At 35.3% G+C, this 24053-nt stretch overlaps 1 protein-coding gene and 1 non-coding gene across 2 annotated transcripts; one reads left to right on the top strand and one right to left on the bottom strand.

Moving 5' to 3' along the window:
* The first annotated feature begins 4513 nt into the window (after positions 1–4513).
* TRNAG-CCC (transfer RNA glycine (anticodon CCC)) lies at positions 4514–4584 on the top strand. Its single transcript has one exon. It is a non-coding gene; the product is annotated as a tRNA-Gly (tRNA).
* Positions 4585–15348: 10764 nt separating this feature from the next.
* On the bottom strand, positions 15349–16550 carry LOC127138524 (protein SRC2). The gene has a single exon (XM_051064996.1). It carries the CDS (start codon positions 16435–16437, stop codon positions 15487–15489), a length of 951 nt encoding a protein of 316 aa, XP_050920953.1. The 5' UTR covers positions 16438–16550; the 3' UTR covers positions 15349–15486.
* Positions 16551–24053: the final 7503 nt, after the last annotated feature.

Here is a 24053-nt window from a genome sequence, read left to right as displayed (position 1 = left end):
CATACGAGGAGGGAAAACTAGACAAGTCACATCATCTTTTCTTAAGCCTTGCACTAAGGGACTCTAGTTAACTTTTACCCCAAGTCTGATGTTGACAAGATAGGTTTGCTATGGGGATAAAGTATGGACCAGAGGCTGAACTTTTCAAGTTGAGGTTTCTAGAGTCTGAGTTGTCACCAGAGGCAGAAGTATCATGACCAGAGTTTGAACTTTCAGAGGTTGATCCTTCAGAGTCATCAATTATGATCCATCAGAATCTGAGACATTCAGCTTGTCAACAAATGCTTTTATCAGGGTCAATTATGAGTAGACTTTAAGCTTTATGATCATGCACGTTTGAACATATATTAGTATATCCAATTGTTCTTTAAGTGCTTTGTTATCATCAAAACTCAAAGGATATGAACAAATTGTGTTCCAACAATTACTACACAACATTTTTATCCAATTTACCTGCTCCTTAAGCCCCCTAAGCACTTTATACATTTCTGATGTCATGTATTTTCTATTTTGCTCCATCTCAGTTCAGTAATTAGTGTCTGTCGTAACCTTCATGCATTTCAAAATTTTCTCAACATCCAAGAACAATTAGAGGTAATATTCCAACTCATCACATCTTAACCTTTGAGTTAGTAAGCATGCATCCACCTTAACCAAAGCTTTCCCTTTTTAGCTTGAAAATTTCATAAAATTTTGCCAATAGTCGCTTGATTCCACTCTTTCAGAGACGTGATATTGAGACCACCTGCATTCTTGGGATCACACACTTTATCCCAAACTACTGGGGCTTTCTTTGTGATTACATCAAATCCACTCCACAAATAGCTACGACAAATGATTTCAATTTCATGAGTAACTTTCCGGGATAAAGGAAAAGCTTGCATTCAATAGCTTGTGACAGCAAACAACATGCTTTTGATCAATTCCAGTCTTCCTGCATAGCTAATTAATTTTGATGTCCAATGCTTAATTTTTACCACAATCCTATTAATCAGAGGTCTGCACTGATGCACAAATATTTTTCTACTTGAGAGTGGCACTCCAAGGTATTTGAAAGGCAATATTCTTTGGGAGAACCTAGTCTACTTTCTAATAGCTTGTTGATAAGCTTCCTGCACTCCACTAAAGTAAACTTTTCACTTTGCTAGGTGAGGCTTTAAACCTGTAGCCTCTGAGAACTTCTTAAACTCCCTCATCATAATCTACACAGAAGTTTCATCACATCTAAACAATAACATTAAATCATCAGCAAAGGTAATATTTGTGAGCTGGAGCTTCTCACATTTGGGATGAAAGTTAAAATCTGGAATCTCTATCAGCTTCCCCAAACATATATGTAAGTACTCAATGATTAAGATAAAGAGCAATGGGGAGATGAGAACTCCCTATCTTAACCCCCTCTTAACCTGCAATAATTCAGTGTGTTGAGCATTAATAAAGTACCTGTAAGAAATAGGTAACACAAATCATAATCCACTTTATGAATCTTCTAGAGAAGTTCATATCTTGTATAATGTCTTCCAGGGTAGACCATTCAACTAAATCATAGGCTTTTTTACTGTCCATTTGTATAGCACATCTGGGAGAAATATACTTCCTATTATAGCCTTTCACCAGCTCATAAGCCACGATGATGTTATCATGGATGACCTTACCAGGCAAGAAATTAGATTGGCTATCATCTACAACTACATTAATAACTTTGCTTAATCTGAATGTGAGAAATTTTGAAATGATTTTGTAGAAAGTAATGCAACATGCTATGTGCCTCATATATTTCATGGTTTTATCATATGTGTACTTTGGGATCAAAGTCACTATAGCACAATTGATTGTTGCATACATGTAATTCTCCTAAAAAAATTCTAGCACAGTAGCAATAAGATCATTTTTTGTTATGCTCCATGTTGCCTTAAATAATTTAGAGGTGAAACCATCCATACCAGGAGCTTTAGTATCTCGAATCTTATTAAGAGCATTCCAAATTTCCTACTCAGTGATATGATGTACCAACTAATCTATGCGTTGATCTTGCAATTGAGTGCCTTTTCTCTTGGGTAGCATGTTCAAATAAACCAACATTCATCATATCTTTCAGATCCACAACTCCGCAATCTGCACATGGCATCCATCAATTCTATCAGCAACAATCAAGACATTGTTATAATCACTTATAACCATCTCAGTTAATACATTGTCAAGACATTGTTAGCCAATCAATTTATGTTCATCCATAGATCTCTTATATTAATTAACTGATTATGGGCATACACCAAAGTTAACCAGTATTGTCTCTGACCTTCATTATTAAGCACTTCATAATGAAGGAATTGATCAGAGCTTTCCCACATCCTAATATCTATAGTCCCCTTCTTCCACATAATCCACATTCTTCCATTAGGATGGTGATCATAGTTATCTAGCAAGTTCCAGTTATTACCAAAAATCCTTCTCACTTTATTAGCATTATTCATTTTCATTCTAGTTTCCAGCATAGCCACAGAATACACCTACATATTTCAGATATGGATCGGTCGGTTTCAATTGGATTGTTCAAATTTGTTCACCCCTAACTCTGATCATGATGCTACACCTGAGCTTGTCATAACAGTTAAACATTACCAAATCCAAACCACTAATACTTCCAACCAAAACAATAAGGAACACTTTTCAATACTTGACAAAAATGAGACTGAATCACCAAATGAACATATATATGACCTCAAACATTGAGAAGATCCATTAGACCTACACAAAAGCCTAACCACTTGTCAGATTTCATGTGCAGTCTCTACTTTATAACAACATTTTTCTTTGTCCATTACCAATGTTTTTAAGCTAGATAACTATCAAGAAGCAAGAAAATATCATTGTTGTTGATCCTCCACCAAACATCAAACCTATTGGTAGCGGATGGGTCTATAAGGTGAAGTACAAAACATATGGAACTATAAAGATATATAAGGCTAGACTAGTAGCCAAAGGTTACAATCAAGTAGGGGTTGACTTCTTTGATACCTTTTCACCTGTGGCAAAAATAACCACTATAAGGACATTACATGCATTGGCTTTTATAAACTCGTGGCGTTTTCACTAATTAGATGTAAATAATGCATTTGTGCATGGAGATTTACATGAATATTGAGGGAGGGTGTTAAAGTACATGAAGATATAAACTTTGCACTACAAGCTAAGAACTTTATACATCTTGCAGTCCACCATTGTTAAGCATGTACCATATGTAGAAGATTTTTTACTCATTAGATATTTAGTTGCAAGTTATAGTTAGTTAGTTAGTTAAATTTTGTTAGAAACTAAATTCTATATAAATACTCACCATGTAACTAACTCCCTTCAATCAGTGAGATAGATTTACTCATATTATTTTCTCTCTACCTTCAAGTTTTCTTTCAATTCCATCATGACGATGAGAAACTCCATGAAATAGAATAGAAGACAATCATTTGTTGTGATGAGTTGTGAAAGATGTGGTCAATATAAAAAAAATTCAAAAGTTGAAATGTGATGACACCAGATCAAGAAAATGTAAATCTTCTTTTCAAAGTGTGTAAATACTATACAACAATAAAAGTTTGAAAATTTAATATGTCGTGAGATGTACATAACCATGAATTAGATCGTAAGTTAGCAAATCATCATATTATCAGTCGTTTAAATAGTGAAAAAATAGAGAATTGTTGTTGAAAAATCAACACGTTCTTCCAAAAATATACTCACAATTTTAAAAGTTGAGCGATATGATGGTGTAACAAATATGAATCAAGTTTATAATGTCCAGCACAGAAACAACAAAGTAATAAGGGGTCCAAAACCTTAAATGCATCTATTGTTTAATGAACATCATAATTTTTTTAAGTTATATAATATTTAGTAATGGGAGAAGTGAAATTTAAAATTTTCTCGTGTCATATAAATGCTCTGAAAGATTCCTTTTAGATAGAATATATTTAAATACTTACTTTCATGGGCAATATTATTGACGTTGTTCTAAAGTTTTTACCCTAAAAATATTTCTAACCGAATTCTAAAATACTTTAAAGAAAAAAATATTTTAAAAAATTACAATGTATTATTGTTACAAAATTACAATTTTTTTTTCTTTTATACTTACAATATTTATCTATAAAAAACTTACAAATGTAATGTTTGACATAGAATGACTTGCAATTTTTTTTTCTTTTACAAAAATGACTCACAATGTTGATATTAGATTCCAGCCTAGCTGTACTTATTAACTTAGGCTGAAATTTTTATAGTGATTAGTTTACATTGTCATTTATGTATAATGTTACATTAAAAGAAACGGCTAGAAAAGGTAGTATGGTTACAATTTGCACATAAGATGCAATCTATTGTACCATATTTTCTTTTTGCAGTGTTTTGATTTGATGCTATTTATTTTTAAGGTTTTGTTAAAAAACAAAGATATGCAAGACAGTTTAATATTATTATAGTATACTATATATTTTAAAACGAGACATTAAAACAAAAAGCGCATCTGGTGTAGTGGTATCATAGTACCCTCCCACGGTACTGACCAGGGTTCGATTCCCTGGATGCGCATTTTTGTATGTTAAACAGTTAACTCATTTTTAACATGGTTATTTTTGGGCTTTTGGGGGCCTCTTTTTAGCCCATAAGAGAATAGTACAATTTGCAATCGTTGTAGTCCAATATACATTGTAATAGATTGTTCCTACCATGTCACAAGATTGTTCTTTTTGTTTTTATGAATTTAACATCAATATACATTGTAATATATTGTTCCTACCATGCCACAAGATATTTATTTTTATAATAATAATAATAATAACACTTTTCCTTAACCAATATATATTTAAAAAATAGATAAAAAAAGAAAATAAATAGTAAAAATTAATAAATAAAAATCTTATATTACCAATAGTAAAAATAGATAACATTCTTTACAACATCACCATTTTTCTCACCGATTTGTGAATTATTTATTAACTTTACAATTCTAATATTATATTTTCTTTAATTCATTAATGATTTTCATATAATTTGACAATTGACCACTCAAAGACACAATGAAAGTCTTTTTCAGCGATTTTAGAAAATCTAAAATCGTACTATTCACAAACCCTCATCGCAAGTTCAAATCAAGCTCCATCAATGACGACAACAGTTGAAACCTACCAACAACCGGTCGTTATCATTCCATGGATGTGTTTGCAATCAACAATTACAAAAATAACCACCGACCGCCCATAACACCCAAGATGAAAACTTTCGATGAAGCGGATAATAATGTTTGCGACATACCTATATCTTAGCTGCCCAAAACAGTTATTAAAGGCAATAGGATCACCATTATTATAAACTCCTTTCAACCAGCCCTCAACTTTGAGGAACCCTTCCAAAAGGCCAAGTAAAAGAGAAAACCAAAGGCATCAATCTCAAAGTTCACTTACGGACTAGGTCAAAAGTTGGTTCACCTAACTCAAAAAAATGAAATGCGTTTTTTCAAATGTTAGAGGTCTAGCCAATTCCCTACCTAGATTGGCTCTAAAAAAGCTTCTTAAGGTTAACAAACCTGATTTTTGTATTATTGTTGGGCTTGGGATGTCTCTTCCAAGATCCCTAATAATTGTCTTCATAACATTGAAATGAATATTTTTTTTCTACCAACAAGAGACATGGCATGATTCCCAATATCTGGTGTTTTTGTTCCAATCACTTAAACCATACCCTAATAAGATCTAATGACAAGCTGGTTACCTTTTCCTTTTTTGACAATCAAAAGCTTTTGACCTTAAGTGGTATTTATGCTTCCATATACTATTTTAGAAGGAGAGCCTTATGGTCTACTCTATCCCAAATTATATCAAATATCAACTCCCTTTAACACCATTATTGGTTCTCATGGAAGATTTCCTTAATTGGTCAAACAACCTCAACCTAGTTCGTATTCCTACCAAAGGCTCCAAATACACTTGGTCTAGTGGGAGACGTGGCTCTCAACACACAGAGAAAGGGTTGGATAGAACTGTTTGTAGCTAACAGTGGATCTCTATCTTCAACACCATCTCTTTCTCCACCTTAACAAAGTTAAGGTCTGATCACTTTCCCCTGTTGTTTGACTTTCATACTCAAATGCTCAAGCATGCTTCTCAATTCATTTTTTTAAAATATGGGTCTCCTACATTGATTGTTCCATTATTGTTGAAAAAAGTCTGGAGCAATCCTATTTTTGGCTCCCCTATGCATATTTTAAACCAAAACTTAAGTTGCTTAAATATGAGCTAAAATTTTGGAATAAAAATGTTTTTGGAATAGTTCATGATCAAGTATGTCATGAAAATACCAATCTTGACTTTATACAACAAAGAATCAGTGACCATGGGATACCTGATGACCTTATGAATCTTGAGGAGCAAGCAAAGGTTATTTTGGGGCAGGCCCTAGTTAGGGAAGAGATCTTTTGGCAAGAAAAAACTAGGATCAAGTGGCACAAATAACGGGATATGTGCAATCCTTTCTTCCATAAAACTGCCACTATGAAGCACGCTTATAAAAAGATTGCATCTCTCAGAATAGGCAACCAGATTGTCATTGATCATGACACAATCTCTAGACATATCATAAATCATCACAACTCTTTTTTCCAACAAGATTCCACTACAAGAGATAATGACCACTTAGGAAGAGGGTTCTGAGGAATAATCATTACGTAAAATACCACATCTAATCATCCATTTGGAATGAGATAAAACCTTATTTCCAAACTTTGATGTCGAACTCCACTTGGATCATAGGGAATGGTAGCATCATCAATTTTTTGAATCATAAGTAGACTGAGGTGGGGCGTCTTGTGGATCTTTACAACATCCCTTTTCACATTGTAACTAAGCTACAATCAATAATTGAAGATTGCCTAACGAATAAGATATGGAACGTCCCTACTTCTATGCATTCTTGGTTCCCTTTCCTTCTTAGTCACATCAACAAAATTGTCATCCCCATGGCACCTTATAATGATAGACTTGTTTGGAACCACACAACTTCTGGTCATTTATCCTTGCAAGATGCTTACTATTTCACATCTCATTATCATCATCAGGTGGCTTGGCATAAACTCTTTTGGAACCATGATATCCCTCTGTAAGACCCCAATTTTGTCCCTAAGATCCCTCATGGCATCATATCACATCATATCATTGCCTCAAGGATCATTGTACACTTTGCCTTCCTTCCCTGTGGGTGGGTTATCTTTTGAGAGTGATTCTTGATCACCAAGCATGTGTAGCATTTGTATATCATTGCTTTTCATTTGTTTACTAACCAAAAGTACAAAAATATGTCACCTAACCTTGTTACTTGCAGATGAAGCAACCATTAGGTCAAGACAGTCAAAGTCAGCCATTGAGCAATGGATGGTGGCCATTCTTGAGAATTTGGGCACCATGGATCATTCACAAGAGTTCATATGAGTTGTGATATCATTTGGAATCAAGATCTCAAGTGGTAGAGACTTGAAATTCATCAAGGCATTGTTCAGTCAACCAAAACCCTAGCAAAGTCAACTGTGGTCAACTGTGCATAAAATCAGGGATTTGATGGTGGGAGATGGTTAGAGAGGTCTCATTCATGTCCATACAAGTCTCATTTAACATGTCAAACATCAACATTGAAGGATTTAAGGTCAGACGAAAAGTTTCCAAAAATAGTAAGTGACCTGTAATTTCAAACTGCCAAAAATGGAAAGGTCTTCTCCTCAACTTTACATCATCAAGAAAGCTTCAAATCAAATTTTGTCCAACATGAAAGTTGAAGATCTTGCTCTTACCTTTCCAAAAAGTCCAAGAACATTCATTTCTCATTTGTGGTTGGCAAGTTATGATCAAATCATTGGCAATGGATTTTGAACTTCAAGCTAACATAACTTTTGCACCAAAAGGCCAATTCATGTGGTTCTTTTTGGAGCATTTCACTCTTGATCCCTACTATCATAATCATGCATCATATTTTACAAATTCTCTTCACAAAAATAGTGCATTTTTACTTGAATTTAATTTGAATTTTTGGAGGGAAAATATCCATTTTGAAAAATATGCATGATTTTCAATTCCAATCAATCTCATTTGCATCCAAACAGGTTTTTAAACTTGTTTCAAGTGAAATTCGCACTGTAGCATGCCATGCACATGAAAGGGTGAAAAATGTCAATTTGTCAAAACACCTCCAATTCTCTTAATTTGTATTAGCATTGTTTAAACATGATTAGAGTCTGATTAATTAGGAGTATATGTTGCCTAATCATAACAGAAAATCACAACCACAATTCACAAATTCAGATCTCAAATTTTTTCTCTCAAATTTCTCTCAATTTTCTCTCATCTTTTCTCTCATTTCTTGAAAGCATTTGCATAGTTCTTGCTCTGTTCATCATATAGCATCATCACTGAACAATTTTCAAGCCAAGAAACACCTGAATTCGTGCATATTTGGAATTGCTCAAAGTGAGAACAACAATGGTGAAGTATTGAAACTGTAGAATCGTGCATAGCTGAGCTTCGATCTTCCTTCTAAACATCTCCATAAGCATTGTAGAAGATTCTCCAAGCATCACAAGGCTCATTTCCAGCTGAATCTGCTTCTGTTGCTACAAGAGGTCACAAACTAATTCTCATAATCTTGCTTGTTCTTATGTTAATGATATAGATCTTTGATTGCTGAGTTGAATGAGCTTTGAATCGTGTTAAACCATGCCAAAATGAGAGAGAACGGTTGATTTGAATATTTCATGATGATTCTTGATTTGCTCGATTCATGCTTGATGTAGTGTTTTTGGACGTGTTAATTGTTGATTATTCATGCCTAATGTTAGATCTTTGAGATGCAATGCGTAATTTACGTTTCTGGAACCTTCCATTTTTTCTGGAAAAATCGTGTATGAAGATCATGAAGATCTTCATGTGTTCTTGACCGCTGGAGATTTCCTGCGGATTTACTTGCAGCCTTCATCGCGCTAGCTGCGTTTTTACCTGCGGATCCACATGCGTTACCTGCGGATTCACGTGTTACAGCATGCATGCATGCGCCTAGGGTTAGTCCTAAACGACTGCGTTTAGGTAGCACGCGCTGGATATTCAAAATTCGAGCACGGTTCGATTCCGGCTCCAGGCATTGTCCTTTTTGGCTTTTGCATTATTTTCCTCTTGTATGCATACATGTTCATGCTTTCATTCATTCTTTTTTAATTTTTCACTCCATTCAAAAAATCATAACTCTCAAAATAATAATCCAATTCACATGAGATTTTTTTTTCCATGTTTCTTGTAATGTCTAATTTTTTATGGATATTTTTCCAGAATTTGTGCTCGGTTGGAAAAAATAATTGCCTAGGGTTTATGTTTACATGTCATTTCTTGCACATTGCTTGCCATTTCTTTTATGAAATCATGATGCTTGATCCAATGGAGCTGAAATTTTACATGCATAATCTAGACATCTTGACTGATCTTTTGGTATAGAGTTTGTGATTTTTGCATTTCTGGATGTTGAGTTATGATGTGATTATTGGAGGTGTGACAATGTGTGTCACACCATTTCTTGTTCATGTTGCTGATTTTATTTTCCATGCCATTAAAATGCCAATTGCTCTGAATTTTTGCATGAGGATACTTCTAGATGTTAGATTTGAGCATGAATTTTTGTAGAATTTTTAGCTTCATTTCCAATTTGTTTGAGATTTTATTTGCTGGTTGGTCATAATTGGACTTTTGTTGAGTGTTGAACTCCCATGATTTGTGAAATTCTTGTGCATTATCATATGGACTTGAAATTTTGTACATTGATTCTTAACATGTTGAAATTCATTTTGGATTTGGTTTGGATCATTTATCATTTGTCATCACTGTTTTATGCTTGTGTGAACTTGATATACCATTTGTGGCCTTGTTTGAGCTTGTTTATGCTTACATTGACTTAGTGAATTTCTTTGACTTGCTTATACTCATCCAAATGCCATGATTTTTGGTGTGTTGATCCTTTGATATGTTCTGTTTAGGCATGATTTTTCTTAGAATTTATTGAGGCATTTTTGATTTGATTTGCCTTGGTTCTTTCTGTTTACCTCATTGAGTTTTCAACTTGCACACTTTGACATGATTTGTGTATGAAATGGATTTGGTGCATAGTTTTGATATGAGACCAATTGGACTTTGTTCTTGATTGATTAATTTTGATTTTGGTAAATTTTCATGTTCTGTTTTAAATTTTTTCCTCATCTTTGACTCTAGGCTTTGGCCTAAGGGTTTGCCTCTCATGGTTGAAGCTTTGTTTCAGGTTGCACATACAAGTTACACAATTGATGATGCCTCATCTTGAGAGCATTTGATATTTGCTTTTGATTACTAATGTGTGTTTTGTAGGTTGAAGTTGATTCAATTGGGATTGACTTGTGGCTTATGCCTTTGCCTATATTGGTTGTCTGTTGCATTAATTGTTGGTTGATTGTCTGGATAGTATACTAATTTTGTTTGATGTTTTCAGGTACCTTAGTTGCTATAGTTCCTTTGTGAACTTGCTTTTGCTTTGCTTGATAGCTTAAGCATTGAGGTATAACATCTCTTCTTCATGTAGTCTGGAAGACCTGGCCTGTTACTTGGCCAGGCACCTGTCTGAAGTCCTCCTTAAGAGGCAATGCTTGTGATTGTTTATCTTTGTCCCCAAGCAGGAAAAGTCCTTTTGATAAGGCAATTGGTAGATAAAAGAGATGTGTAGTCCATCTCCTACTATTCTGTGTGTCATCCCTTTGCTTACATTACATGTTGTAGCATTGTGGATCTTAACCCAAGATCTATAGAGTCATTAACTTGTGGAGAGAGTTCCAACTTTCTGAACTCCCACACCTTCTATCATTTGAAGCTCTCCCTGACCAGGGATAAGAGCAATGAGGCACACCCCTCATATCCTTTCATCTGCTTCACCTTGACTCTCAATGTTAAGGTTAAGAACACACTTACCCCATTCCAGTTGACTTTAAAGTCTAACCCTTGCTTGAGCCTAATTGCTTGTATATAGTGTGTGATAACTGAATCATTGATTGCTTATTGGTTCATCTGTACATGTTTGCTTGTTTGCCTTAGTGCATTTATCATCATTAATTGTTCATTATTGCATGATCATCATTTCATATCCTTGTGATACATCTTTGTTTGCCCATTGAGGGATCAACTATAAGTCCACTTGTTGGCCATTGTTCCTATGATTTGGAAGGGATTGAGTGTAAGACCATTTCATTGGCCATTCATGTCCTCTTTGCCTAGTACTTTGTTTGTTTGTTGTATGTGAGGATTCAATTGTAAGACCATGTTGTTGGCATTTGTATTCCCATGATCATCCTGTGGAGGTTAGAGTAAGCCCAGATAGATTGGCATCTGACATCCATGTTTTGTTTTGTTTTAGGAGATTAGAGTAAGCCCATTTATTGGCATCTGACATCCATGTTTTGTTTTGCTTTGGGAGATTAGTATAAGTCCAGCTATTGGCATTTGATATCCTTGTTTGTTTTAGGAGACTGGTGTAAATCCATTTATTGGTATCCGGTATCCACCTTTGTTTGTGAGATTGGTATAAGCCCAACTATTGGCATCCGGTATCATTTGTTTTGCTTATTTGTTATTGCTCATTGTTGCCTATTCCTAAGGACACACTTGAATCATCTTCTATATGATCTCAAGAGGTGAACCTTTCTGAGAAGTTTTACACTCCATTATCCTTGCCCTCTTTGTCCTAAACCTTTTCACATGTTGCTTTCAAAATTTGAAATAATTGTTGTGCAAACATCTTCATGCCTTTCAAATTAGAAACCTGGACCTTAAGTCCTTGATTTTTCAAACTTCATTTTTGATAATACTTCTTTCTGAATTGAATCTTAATCATACCTTGACCATATTTTGTGAATATTCGTAATCAATTAACTTCACCCATTCAATTGTTTTGATGGCTTTGTCCATTCTTGTTAAGTTTTTCACACATTAGCCATAGGTTTCAATTACCATAGTGGTTGATATAAATCTTACCATATCCTTAGTGAGTTGATTGTAAGTCTTCCATACTTATTATAGGGTTAATTCCTCACTAGTATGTTGAAGCCGTCCTCGCATGGTGGATTGTTGATTCAGGTTGAGTTTTCTCCCATTGGTAATGAAAAACCTTAGGGCTTGTGTTTTAAAATGAATTCACTAATTTTTGGAAATCTTTTAGACGAACTACGGCGTTTTGATCCTTACCTTTGATGAAAGGTACGTAGGCAACGGGTTCATCCGTTCAAACACAAAAACAATAAAAATTGTACATTCTTTTCTCATCATTCCATTCATGTTTGCACAATAATATTTTCAAAACAAATAACATTTTCTTACAACAAGTGTGAAAAGGGCTCCCTAGGAGTACCTAGGACGTTTTGGGTGCCTAACACCTTCCCATTGCGTAATTTACCCCTTACCCAGATTCTCTGATCTTTTCATTAGTTTTCTATGTGTAAAACTTCTTAGGCTTTTGTTCGCTTTTTAGCCATTCCTTAGGATAAATAAAAGTGCGGTGGCGACTCGATTTCTTTGTATGCTTTGCTTTTGGTTTAATCAATAAATCATGAAGTGACGAATACACCGCTACACCCTCATTCTCACTCTACCCTCATTTGGAGAATCTTTCACACGAATATGCCAATTAGTGACAATTTTATGATCAAAGGTTGCTCTTTCTCTCCATGTGCACTCTCTGCATGTAGGCTTCTGAAAATGCCAAACATTTTTTCATTGACTGGCTTTTTACTTCCAAGCTCTAGTATTGGCTCCATAACATCTTCAATCAGACCATTGATTCCACTTCTTTCATTTCATCCTTGAATATTTGCAAGAAGAGATGAAGTCCTCAATGTGCATTGATGATTGTTGTAACTATTTTGTCCACTTATAAGGCGATCTGGCACTACATGAACCATAATAGGTTCAACAACAAACATTTATCTCACAATGTTATTATCAACATTATCATTGCTTTAGTTTAAATCACCGGAAATCTAACTACTTTGTCAATTGGCCCTTCGATGATGGATTTCACTATCCTCAAAGTCTTTCATGTGCAATCTCATCCTCCAAAAGCTCCTCAAATCCGAGAGGTTATTTGGTGCCCCTTATTATCAACTGGATCAAGTGCAACACATATGGCTCGTCTTTAGGTAATCTTAGTTTTTCCTCTTGTGTTGGAATCTTCAGAGACAATGCAGGAGATTGCATTGGCCACTTCGCTCCAAATTTAGGTGTTCAAAACTCTCTTTTTGTCGAGCTCATAGGCATTATTATGGCCATTGAGCAAGCTAGCACTAGGAATTGGAACCACCTCTAGATCAAAATTGACTCTAAAATGGTTGTATTGACTTCCAACGATCTCAACATTGTTCCTTCGAAGATCCTTAAGAAATGGTGTAATAACGTGGCTGCAACAAAAACTATGCACTTTATGATCACTCACATATTCCAATAAGGTAACACTTGTGCTAACTCTCTTGTAAATATGGGGCTTTCCATTAAGAAATTTATTTTATGGAATACAAGTCCTATGATTATTAGAAAAGATCTTGTGCGAAACAAGTTAGGGATTCCTAACTTTCTTTTCTCTTAGTCCTCTGTGTTTTCTTCCATTGGGTTTCCGTGTGGGTTTGACCCTCCTCCTTCCTCTTTTGTTTTTTAGTATATGAGATTTTCATATAATCTAACATCATTTTTGTTATATATATATATATATATATATATATATATATATATATATATATATATATATATATATATATGAGGTGGCAAAACGGTTGCGAGTAAAGTGATAATCGGGCATCTCAAGGAGTGTATTCGGACTCTAGTGTCTCCTTTTCAAACTGTATTTATACTAGGAAGAAACATACATGAAAATATTGTTGTGGCTTAAGAATTGGTGCATAGCATGATTAAATTGACAGGTAAAAAGGTTTTTTCCTATCAAGGTGGACCTTTTTAAGGCTTATGACAAATTTAGTTCAGGAGTTTGTTTGGAGGATTCTTGAGGAGATAAAGTTTCCGGTAAAATGATCAATGTTATCATGCATGCGGTTACTAGTGTGGAAACAAATATTAAGTGGAATGATGCTAGATCAAATTATTTTTGCTCTCATTGAGGTATTCGTCAAAAAAATCCAATTTTCCCATATTTATTTATGATTTGTTTAGATAATTTATCTTATGTTATTTCGAATGTGGTGGATAAACGGGATTGAAAAACATTTAAGGTGGGAAGGAGAGGACGGATGATGTCTCATCTTATGTTTGTAGTTGATTTGTTGTTTTTTTGGAAGACTACAGATACTCAAATGAGTTGTGTTATTCGTATTTTGGATAGACCAACATTCTACTTTTAAAAAAATATCAAGATACACCAACATTCTACTTCTTAAAAAATAAAAATATCAAAGGTATTATTCGTGTGCCTTTGACTAGTAAAACTTCTAGGAAAGAAAATTATCTCTATATATCAAGTTAATGTTAAACTCACTTCTTGGAAGGGTAACCAATGGACATTTGCAAGGAGGGTAACCTTAGCTAAAAGTGTGTTAGAAGCTCTTCTTATTTATCCTATGATGACGGCTATGATTCCTAAGTATTGCATTGAAGAAATTCATAGGTTGTAGTGGAAATTCATCTAGGGTGAGAGGAATAATGAGAAAGTATCATGCGGTAGGGTGTAATAATGTGGACAAATCAAAAGAGGTCGGTCGTCTTGGGTTGAGGAGACATAAAGCTAGGGGTGGCAAAACGGGCTCGGCCCGCCGGGCATGCCCGTTTTGCCCGTACTTTTGTGCGGGGTGGGCCAAGGATTTAGGCCCTCACCCTTAAATGTGTCCGCCCCGCCCCGTCCCGTTTTTTTCGCGGGCTTTTGCGGGCACGTGTATTTACATAAATTTATGCATTTTTAGGCTTAAATAGCGCAGTGCCCGCGGGCTTTCCCCGCCCCGCCCTCACTTTTTTGCGGGGCGGGTCTAAGTTTTAGGCCCACATCCTCAACTATGACCGCCCCGCCCCGCCCCGTTTTTTTGTGGGCTTTTGTGGGGCGGGCCTAAATGGGGCGGGCATGCCCGTTTGCCACCCCTACATAAAGCTTGCATGTTAAAATTAGGGTGGAAGCTTCAATCCGGGAGCTAAGAGCTGTGGAGTGCGGTGCAAGTTTTACTGTTAAAACTAAATTTATTTGATATCAAAATAACATGAAACATTAACATGTAACATATAAAAAAGATAAAAGAAAACATACATACAAGACCAAATTAGATGTCACAAACATGAAAAGTATATTTATATTTCAAAAGCTAAATATACATCAAGTTAGCTTCAATTTGAAACACAAGAAGCAACCTCAAAGTAAAAATAAAAACAAGTACCAAAACAAAATAGTCTTTAAACAAACAAATTAAAAATCAAAACCACCATCAAAGCCACCAGCATCAAGGCCATCATCATATCCAGCATCATAAGCACCACCATCAGACACCATATCACCAATCAACATCCCACCTAATGCACCTCCAAGCAACCCTGCTCCCAAACCCATTCCAAATTTATTCTTCTTAGGCTTCTGTGCCCCTGGATATCCATAACCCGGTTGTTGTTGTGGTGGATATCCATAGCCTTGTTGTTGTTGTTGTTGTGGTGGATATCCATAGCCTTGTTGTTGTGGTGGAGGATATCCATAGCCCGGTTGTTGTTGTTGTTGGGGTGGATAGCCATAACCGGTTTGAGCAGGTGGGTATCCACCGTAAGCAGTCGCCGGTGGTGGATACCCATATCCAGCCGCTTGTTGCGGTGGTGGATACGGTGTACCGTACGGAACAGAACTAGACCCTGCCGCCACTCCGGGTGGAGGATACGCCAACACTGGTTCATCTTTCCCCATCTTTGAGTCATGTTTCCCTTTCACCTCTGACTTGGTCGCCGGAGCTCCAACATTTTCGCCGAATTTGTAGGAGAGATTCAAACTCCCCTTGGATTTCCCTGAGGTTGTCCTAACCTGATAACTAACTTGCCTTAAAGAATCCCCGGAAGTGTTCTCAAGAAGTTCCTTGAGAGGCATATGAACAGTACCGATCAAGGTATCTCCGGCAACAGATCGATTTGAGATGAGTTTAATCTCAAGAGAGAGACGATTCTGATTAGCAAGAGATTCATTGACGGTGAATTTGATCGGGAAATTCCAGGTAGGGTTTGTTCCGCCGTTATGGTGGATATGGGTGGTGGCAGTCTGTGGGTTCACAGGATCTCCGGAGATTGAAACGACAGCATATACGTCCATCTTGGAGAAGAGATTAACATCTTTGAGATCTTTTGCAGAAATTATGTTGAGTTCTAGGGTTTTATATTCCATGGAAATCAACAGAAAAGAGAGAAATTTTGATGAATGATTTGTGTGTATAATAAAGTTTGTGATGTTTGGATGTTTATACGATGCAACCTATGGTATTTATATTTGAGAAAATAATCATAGAAGAAACTTCCTAGTAGATACTGTTTTTATTATTTACTTTTAAAATGTTACTAACTTATTAGTTATTACTAACTATTTTTAATTTTAGTTTGTTTGCTTTTTTGTATGGAGGCGGTTGACTATTTTTTAATATTAAATATATGTTTATACAAGTATTTTTAGGTAAATGATAATAATATATTTTTAGTAATTATATGTTAAAAAATAAATTTTTATTATTTATAAAATAATACATTCTTTGACCATTTTTTAAGGAAAAACTTTAACGCTTAATTCCTAAATTTTTTTAAACATCTTTAGTGTATATCTTTTTTTAAATTGTGTTCATTGGACTAAAAGAATGTTCTTGCAATCATTTTTTATAAGATAAGGACGAAAAATATCATTTTTTTATAAATAGTGAATATTGAAATTAATTACAAAAATTAGAGATTCAAATATTAAAAACCAAGATAATTATAAAAAAGTATATTTAATTCATTTTTATATTAATTTTTTAGATTTATTAATTAATAGTGTTTTAAGTTTTTACAGATTTATTTTTCCATTTATTATAACAAAATGATTAAAAAATAAATAATAAAAATTATTGCGAGCAATTGGCTCTCTTTGTATTTTTCATTAATTTGTTTGTCATTTTATATATATTTACTATTAAAATTGTATTGTATGTTTTACATTAGTTGGTTTAAAAGATATGGACTAAAAGTTAGAAATTAAAATAAATAAAAATTGAAAATCATAATGAACATAAACATATTTTTTTATATTTTTTATAAATAGATAATTTTGTAAGTTATTTAACTATTCATTCTTTTATTTAATATAATAAAATGGTCAATAATAAAAATGCTTAACGCTTAGAAGAATGGTTAAATGTTATCGGATGTTTAATTGAATTTTTTGAAAAATAATAAAAATTTCAGTGAGCTATGAGGAGCTTGCTCTACAAAAGGATAAAAAAATTGTAATTATAAAGAGTTTAATTTTGTATTTTCTTGATAATTGATAAAATTTAGGCTTTGTGAGAGAATATGCGGATCCATCTAGGATATTGAATATGGCATTTAAGATTGATGAGGGAGGTGAGTGATTATCGGTACATAAAAAATAGACTCTAAGTCCTTCAGACAAGGCATTTAGATGAGCATGTTTGACGAGACTCTAAATCCCTCAGGATATACTTTAAGTTGAGTCTTTGAGACAAGACTTCAGTCAAGTCCCTCAGGTGAGACTTTGAGTTGAGTCTCTCGAGTCAAACTTTAGTTGTGTCCTTCAAACGAGATTTTAAGTTGAACCTGTCTGACGAGACCCTTATTCCCTCAGGAAAGGCATTTAAATGAGTCTGTCTGACGAGACACTTAGTCCATCAGGCGAAATGTTTATATGAGCCTGTATGATGAGACCCTTAGTCCCCCAAGTTATGCATTTATATAAGCCTATCTTATGAGACTCTAGGTCCCTCATGCGAGACATTTAAAGGGTCATGTCTAATGAGACTCTAAGTCTCTTAGGCGATGTGTTTAGATGAGCTTGTCTGAAAAGACTCTAAGTCCCTCGGATGAGGAATTTAGATGAACCTGTCTGATGAGATTCTAAGTCCCTCAGGCTAAACTTTAAGTCGAGTTTCTCAAGTAAGAATTCAATAGAGTCCCTCAGGAGTCCTTCGAGCCAAACTTTAGTGAAGTCCTTCATGAGAGACTTTAAGTTGAGCCTGCCTGACAAGACCCTTAGTTTCTTAAGCCCTAATACTCTCCCTTCCAAGCTTTTTTCTCACCTACTGATAAAAAAGCCTATAAAAACCTAATTAATTCTAGCCTTTAAAATATATACTACTTTATTTTAATTTCTCATCCAATTCTAATTAAATTATTAATTAATTTAGTTAATTCCCAGTAACCTAATTAATTGACATAAAACACCACAAATACCGTCACCGACCAAACATTTCACATATTCACAAAATAATTATTTAAATCAAATACTCAGTTAAATAAAATAAATAATTAAATAAGAGAATACTTAAATCGGGGTGTTACAACAACGAGAGCCAAAGATAATTTCTCAATCTTCTAATATCGAGCTTCAACGCCTTTAAATACTTTGCTTATGAAATACGTTGGCCGCTATGCCTTGTTCGTCTCTTGGACGAGTATTGAACTTATCACTTAATTTGTGATTGAAAGGTAGAGAAGTAATGACGACCCTACTTTTGGGTGAGTGAGGATATGTGGCAATGTGAGGGATGTTTTTATTCTTAAGAATGCCTCATCGCATTCCCTGGTCCATTCTAACTTCCCCTTCTTTTTCAGGACGACGAATAAAAGAAAGGCATTATTGCCCGCACAGGAGAGGAAACGAGACAAAGCCGCAAGGCGACCTGTTAGCTGCTAGACTGACATTGGTGGGGCTTCTCATGTCAATGATGGATTGACATTTATCTAGGTTTGCCTCAATCCCCCTATTAGTCAACATGAGACAAAGAAAATTTCTTACCTACTCCCCGAATGAGCACTTGGCGGGATTCAGGTGCATGTTATACTTCCTGAATGATCCTAGGATACCCTTTAGGTATGTTGTATGACTATGCCCCTCTGAAGTTTTTATATCAGGTCATCGGCATAGACTTCCAAGTTTCACCTTATTTGTTGTGAGAATATTGCGTCCACGAGTCATTGTTAAGTGGGCCTGCATTCTTTAGGCTAAACGGCATTACATTATAATAGTAGTTGTTGTGGTTTGACATGAATGTTGTTTTGGATGCATCCAGTGGATCCATCTTAATCTAGTTGTACCCCTAATAAGCGTCCATGAAGCTCAGGGTCATGTAGCCTAAGGACCCATCGATCATGTGATCAATATTTGGAAGGGGATAAGGGTCCTTGGGGAAGGCTATGTTGTGGTTGGTGAAATCCACACACATGTTTCACTTGTTTGATGATTTCTTCACCAGGACAAAATTGTCTAGCCAGGTTGAGTATTTTACTTCTACGATGAGGCCAATGCTTGCTAACTTATTTACCTCTTTGTCGATGGCGATTCTCTTCTCTTCACCAACTTTCCACTTTCTTTGAGACATTGGCTTCACAGAGGGGTCGACGGCTAGACGATGGCACATTACTCTAGTATCTATGTCTGGAATATCGGAGGGGGTCCAGGAAAACAAGTCAATGCTTCTTTTGAGTTGGTCGACTATTTCGCGCTTTTCTTCTTTGAAAAAAGAGATGCCTATCTTTGTTACTTTGTGATCCAAAGGACCTATCTGAACCTCATTCAGATCTTTTGTGGGCGTGAGTCTCTCACTCTTCACGCCTAATTTGGGATCCCAACTCGCGGTGTTTATATCCTTTGCTTCGAGAAAAAGGGCGACATCATCCTTCCACATAGCCAGGTTACTATGATAACATTCATGGGCGCTTCATGATATCCTTGGACTATCCCAACTCGCCCACTGGGTAACAAGTATTTCAGAATCATGTATTAGGTGGATATAATCGCCCCTAATGAATTGATGGTCGACATGCCAAGGATGAATTATAGGGCGATAAGGCATCCACCCCGAGGTAATTAACTTTGACCGCCTTAAAGTCTGCTCATGCCCCGTAGGTCATTTCTAGGGTTATGTGACTCATTACTTGCACCTGCTCGCCTGGCAAACCTACTAGTGATCCCTATAATGCTTTAATACCGTCAGAATCGAGTTCGAGCCTCTAGAAAGTACTCTTGAATTGAATGTTTTTTGAGCTTCTTGAATCTATCAAGACTCGCTTGATGTCCTAGTTATCGTATTACACAATGATGACCATGAGGTCGTTGTTGTGAAGGTTGACTCTGATAGCGTCATGGTTAGATAAAACAATTTTGGACAGTGGCCCTTTCCGCATGGCTTCTGAGAGGTCGGGGGAGATTATATTTGCAGTTAAGACCTATGTGAGGTATTTTCTCTCGGTGAACCTCCTGTCAATGGTGTTAATTGTGAAACTTGGATTTTTATTGGACATTTTCTAGAGAAATAGTTAAAGTGGTAGTAATAATAGAAGGTGTGGCCCATATTAGTTTTACCATAGCTCCATAGTGGGTTTCAATGTACTTGCTAAAAAAATGCATATGTGTGACACTCGTATGCTGGTAGAGGTGGCCAGAGGATTTAGTATTTCTAAGTGTTAGGGCAAACTCACAATAGTGAGAAACTTTGTTTTATAGGTGTTTTCTGTGAGATGGGAGTAAGCTCATGAGACTGAGAAGCTCTGTATTTGAAGCGTTTTTGGTGCATAATGGATTAATCAATCTCAACCCTAAGACTGAGATATTTATATAGACGTATATGTTGACATTTATAAAGGGCTATAGACATGAGTTTATGATTTCTCTAAAATAACAACCAACCACCCTAGTAATGATAATGGACCGTTGAATCCATATTTCCTATGGAGACATGGATTATTCTCCCGACTCTTTTTCTATATTATCTCTGACTAAGACATGCCACTTTCCAAAATTTTCTATCATGGACGAGTAGAACGTCACGGGCGATGTCATCCCCTCGTCAACAATATGATCTCGTCATACTTTGTGAATAATATGCTCTAATTGCTCCCGTGAAACTATAAATATATCACATTTGTAAAAAAAAATTATAACATAAATTTTATTTAAAAAATAGGAGCACATCTTAATAAAATATTTTTATTTTATTAAAATTGAAATCAAACTTACTGTATTTTATATTTATAAAAATATAAAATATATGTATCTTACATATTTATACTTTTTCTAATTTACCTATCAATAAATATTATCTCTTCATAAAAAAAAGTCATACTGTTCCATAGAATATTCGAGATACTTCTTAATTGTGAAACTGGTTGAAATAATGAAATCCACTACACTAAGTCACGTGTAAGGAGTATATCGACGCGGCCCGCGCCACGGCTTAGACGCGCATTTGATGATGTTGCGCCATATTCTAGACTTTTCAAATAAGAAAGAACATGTAGAGAATTCTTAACTTCAAGGAAATAATTGAATCTTGTATAATTTAAAAAGAACGTGAAGAGAAACCTTAGTCGAATTTTAAATTATAATAATCCTTCCATAGAAATACGAACACAATGACTAGAAAATAAATTAAAAAACGAAAAAAAAATCATAGAAAAAGAAAAGTTATGTTATGGGAATCATTATTCCGTTCTTTTGGTATATCTCTTCCATCTCATAATAAATATTTTATTTGAGATTTATAAAATTTTTAACACTATATTATTTTTAATGATAAAATTTGTATCATTTACTAAAAACTAATTTTATTTATTATAATTAATAAAATTGTTAAAAAGAGTAAAAATTAATAAATAAAAATATAATAGTCGGAAGAAAAATAAAAAAATATTATAATGATATTTTAAAGATATATTTATTTTAAAAATAAAAAAATACAAATAAATATCTTTTATAAGACGAAGGAAATAATATTTAATCCAAACAAGCACCTATCATGGAGGATATCATGGAGGATAACAACTCACTTTGTGGCAGACTTAGATGCTTTGACTTCAATTATTTCAACTTTAATTTGTAAGTCACATACATTTATTTACCTCTTAACGGAAAGCATCTAAAATGTAGAAAAAAACTAATGAGAAGTGGATCAAATAGATGGGAATTTGGATCACTAATGCGAAATATCAAGAGTCATTAATGGTAATGGAACAGAGTCCAAGGTAGAAGTGTTGAGATAACTTATCACACAAGTAATAGGTATAAAGAGGATAGATGCAATTATAGAGAGGATAGATGCAATTATAGTGATACAAAATTTATATTTTCAATTTAATATATATATATATATATATATATATATATATATATATATATATATATATATATATATATTCTCCTGTTACTATTATAAATAATAAATTTAATTCTATACTTCTAATCATAAACAAGTAACCAATGGTACTTTATCAATTTTTTACAAACATAATTTCTAAAATACCCCTAGTTTCAAAAAAATTCTCAAACTACCCCATTTTTAGGAGGAGACGTCAATTCAATTGGTGACTCCTCTTAAATACTTGAATGGAGGCGTCAATTGGATTGGCTAGGGCATGTGCCCTAGCCAATCCAATTTGCGCCCATGTGTATAAGTTGATAGGAGGCGCCAATTGGATTGGCACCTCAGTGTAAAATGCAATTTTTTTTTGTAAATGGTATACGTGATAGATAAATTTGAAATATGACCAATTGATATTAATAAAATTTTCCGTTTACACAAAAAAGCCTAATGGTGATGATCGGGATCACCTAACCGACCTCCGGTCCCACATCCTCTAGCTACCCTAACCCGTGACCCTAACCCACATTGATGATTCAGTACCGGTGCTTGAGCATCTGATGGGCCAGGAGCGTCACTACCTACTACAGGAGAAGGCCTGTTGAGGTAGTCAGACAAGTCGGCATAATCTTCAGTATGCATCAATGGTGTACCGCCGTAGCTGAGCTCATGACCCATGCCAGAGAAGTTGGGTTGTGGTCGACTCATTGGTGGGCACCGGGATGGTTGAAGGGAGACATGGGTGTGAACAATGCGTCGAGGAAAGGTTGGAAAGGTTGTTGGGGTGTTTGGTAGAGATATGGTTGTTGGATGTTTTGGTTTTGTGAGGTTTGGGCTTCTTGGCTATGGTAGGAGGATGGGCGGTTGGTGTTGAATGATCGTTGGGTGTTTTGGCTAAGGCAACTTTGATAGGGTGATGGGGTGGGTGCGAAGCGATGTTGGGTCTCAGGTTGATGGTCAATTTGTTGGTGGTGGTATGCGGTATGCTCTTGGTATTGGCGTTGGGTGTATGGCATATTTTGGTTGTATGCTTGTGTGTTGGTTGAACGAAAGGTTTGACGGATAAGGGGTTGTGTGTATCCGGTCTGACACTGTTGTTGGGGGTTTGATGTTGAGGTGTCAGGTGTGTAAGTCATCTGGCGTGGGTCGTACAAGTACATATCCTCGGCGATGAAGTGAAAACCAACCGATCTGTACCAAGCCATATAAGTACGACTTGGTTTTTCTTCAGTTGGCATGACTGCGTCAGTTAAGACATGGTCATGGCGGTGCTTCCATTTGCGACACTCCGATCTTGCGAAGCTTTGCCATGGATTGAAGTTCCATTGGTCGTTAACTTTGCGCAGATGCCATTCTCCTAGGCTAGTTGGGGGATCTGGGATGTTTTGGGGCATACCAAACTGCAACTTCACACGATCACTGTTGTGCATCTCCACAGTTGTGAACCATATGATCGGTGTGCATGCAGTCCATACGGCTGCGTCTTCAGCGTTGACCTCATGGTCATTATCCAAATTAAGGTATGGACACCAAATGAACTAAAATGTGAAAGAAGATAGGATTATAATCTAGGTAGAAGAAGTTAACAAAATATAACGAAATAATTAAGTTATTATCCTTACGTCTGTCGGTTGAAGGTCATCCAACAGATTGCGATACT

Source organism: Lathyrus oleraceus, chromosome 1 (assembly GCF_024323335.1).
Source record: "Lathyrus oleraceus cultivar Zhongwan6 chromosome 1, CAAS_Psat_ZW6_1.0, whole genome shotgun sequence".
In the NCBI taxonomy this organism is placed as follows: domain Eukaryota; kingdom Viridiplantae; phylum Streptophyta; class Magnoliopsida; order Fabales; family Fabaceae; genus Lathyrus; species Lathyrus oleraceus.
This window is presented reverse-complemented; position numbering and strand designations above follow the sequence as displayed.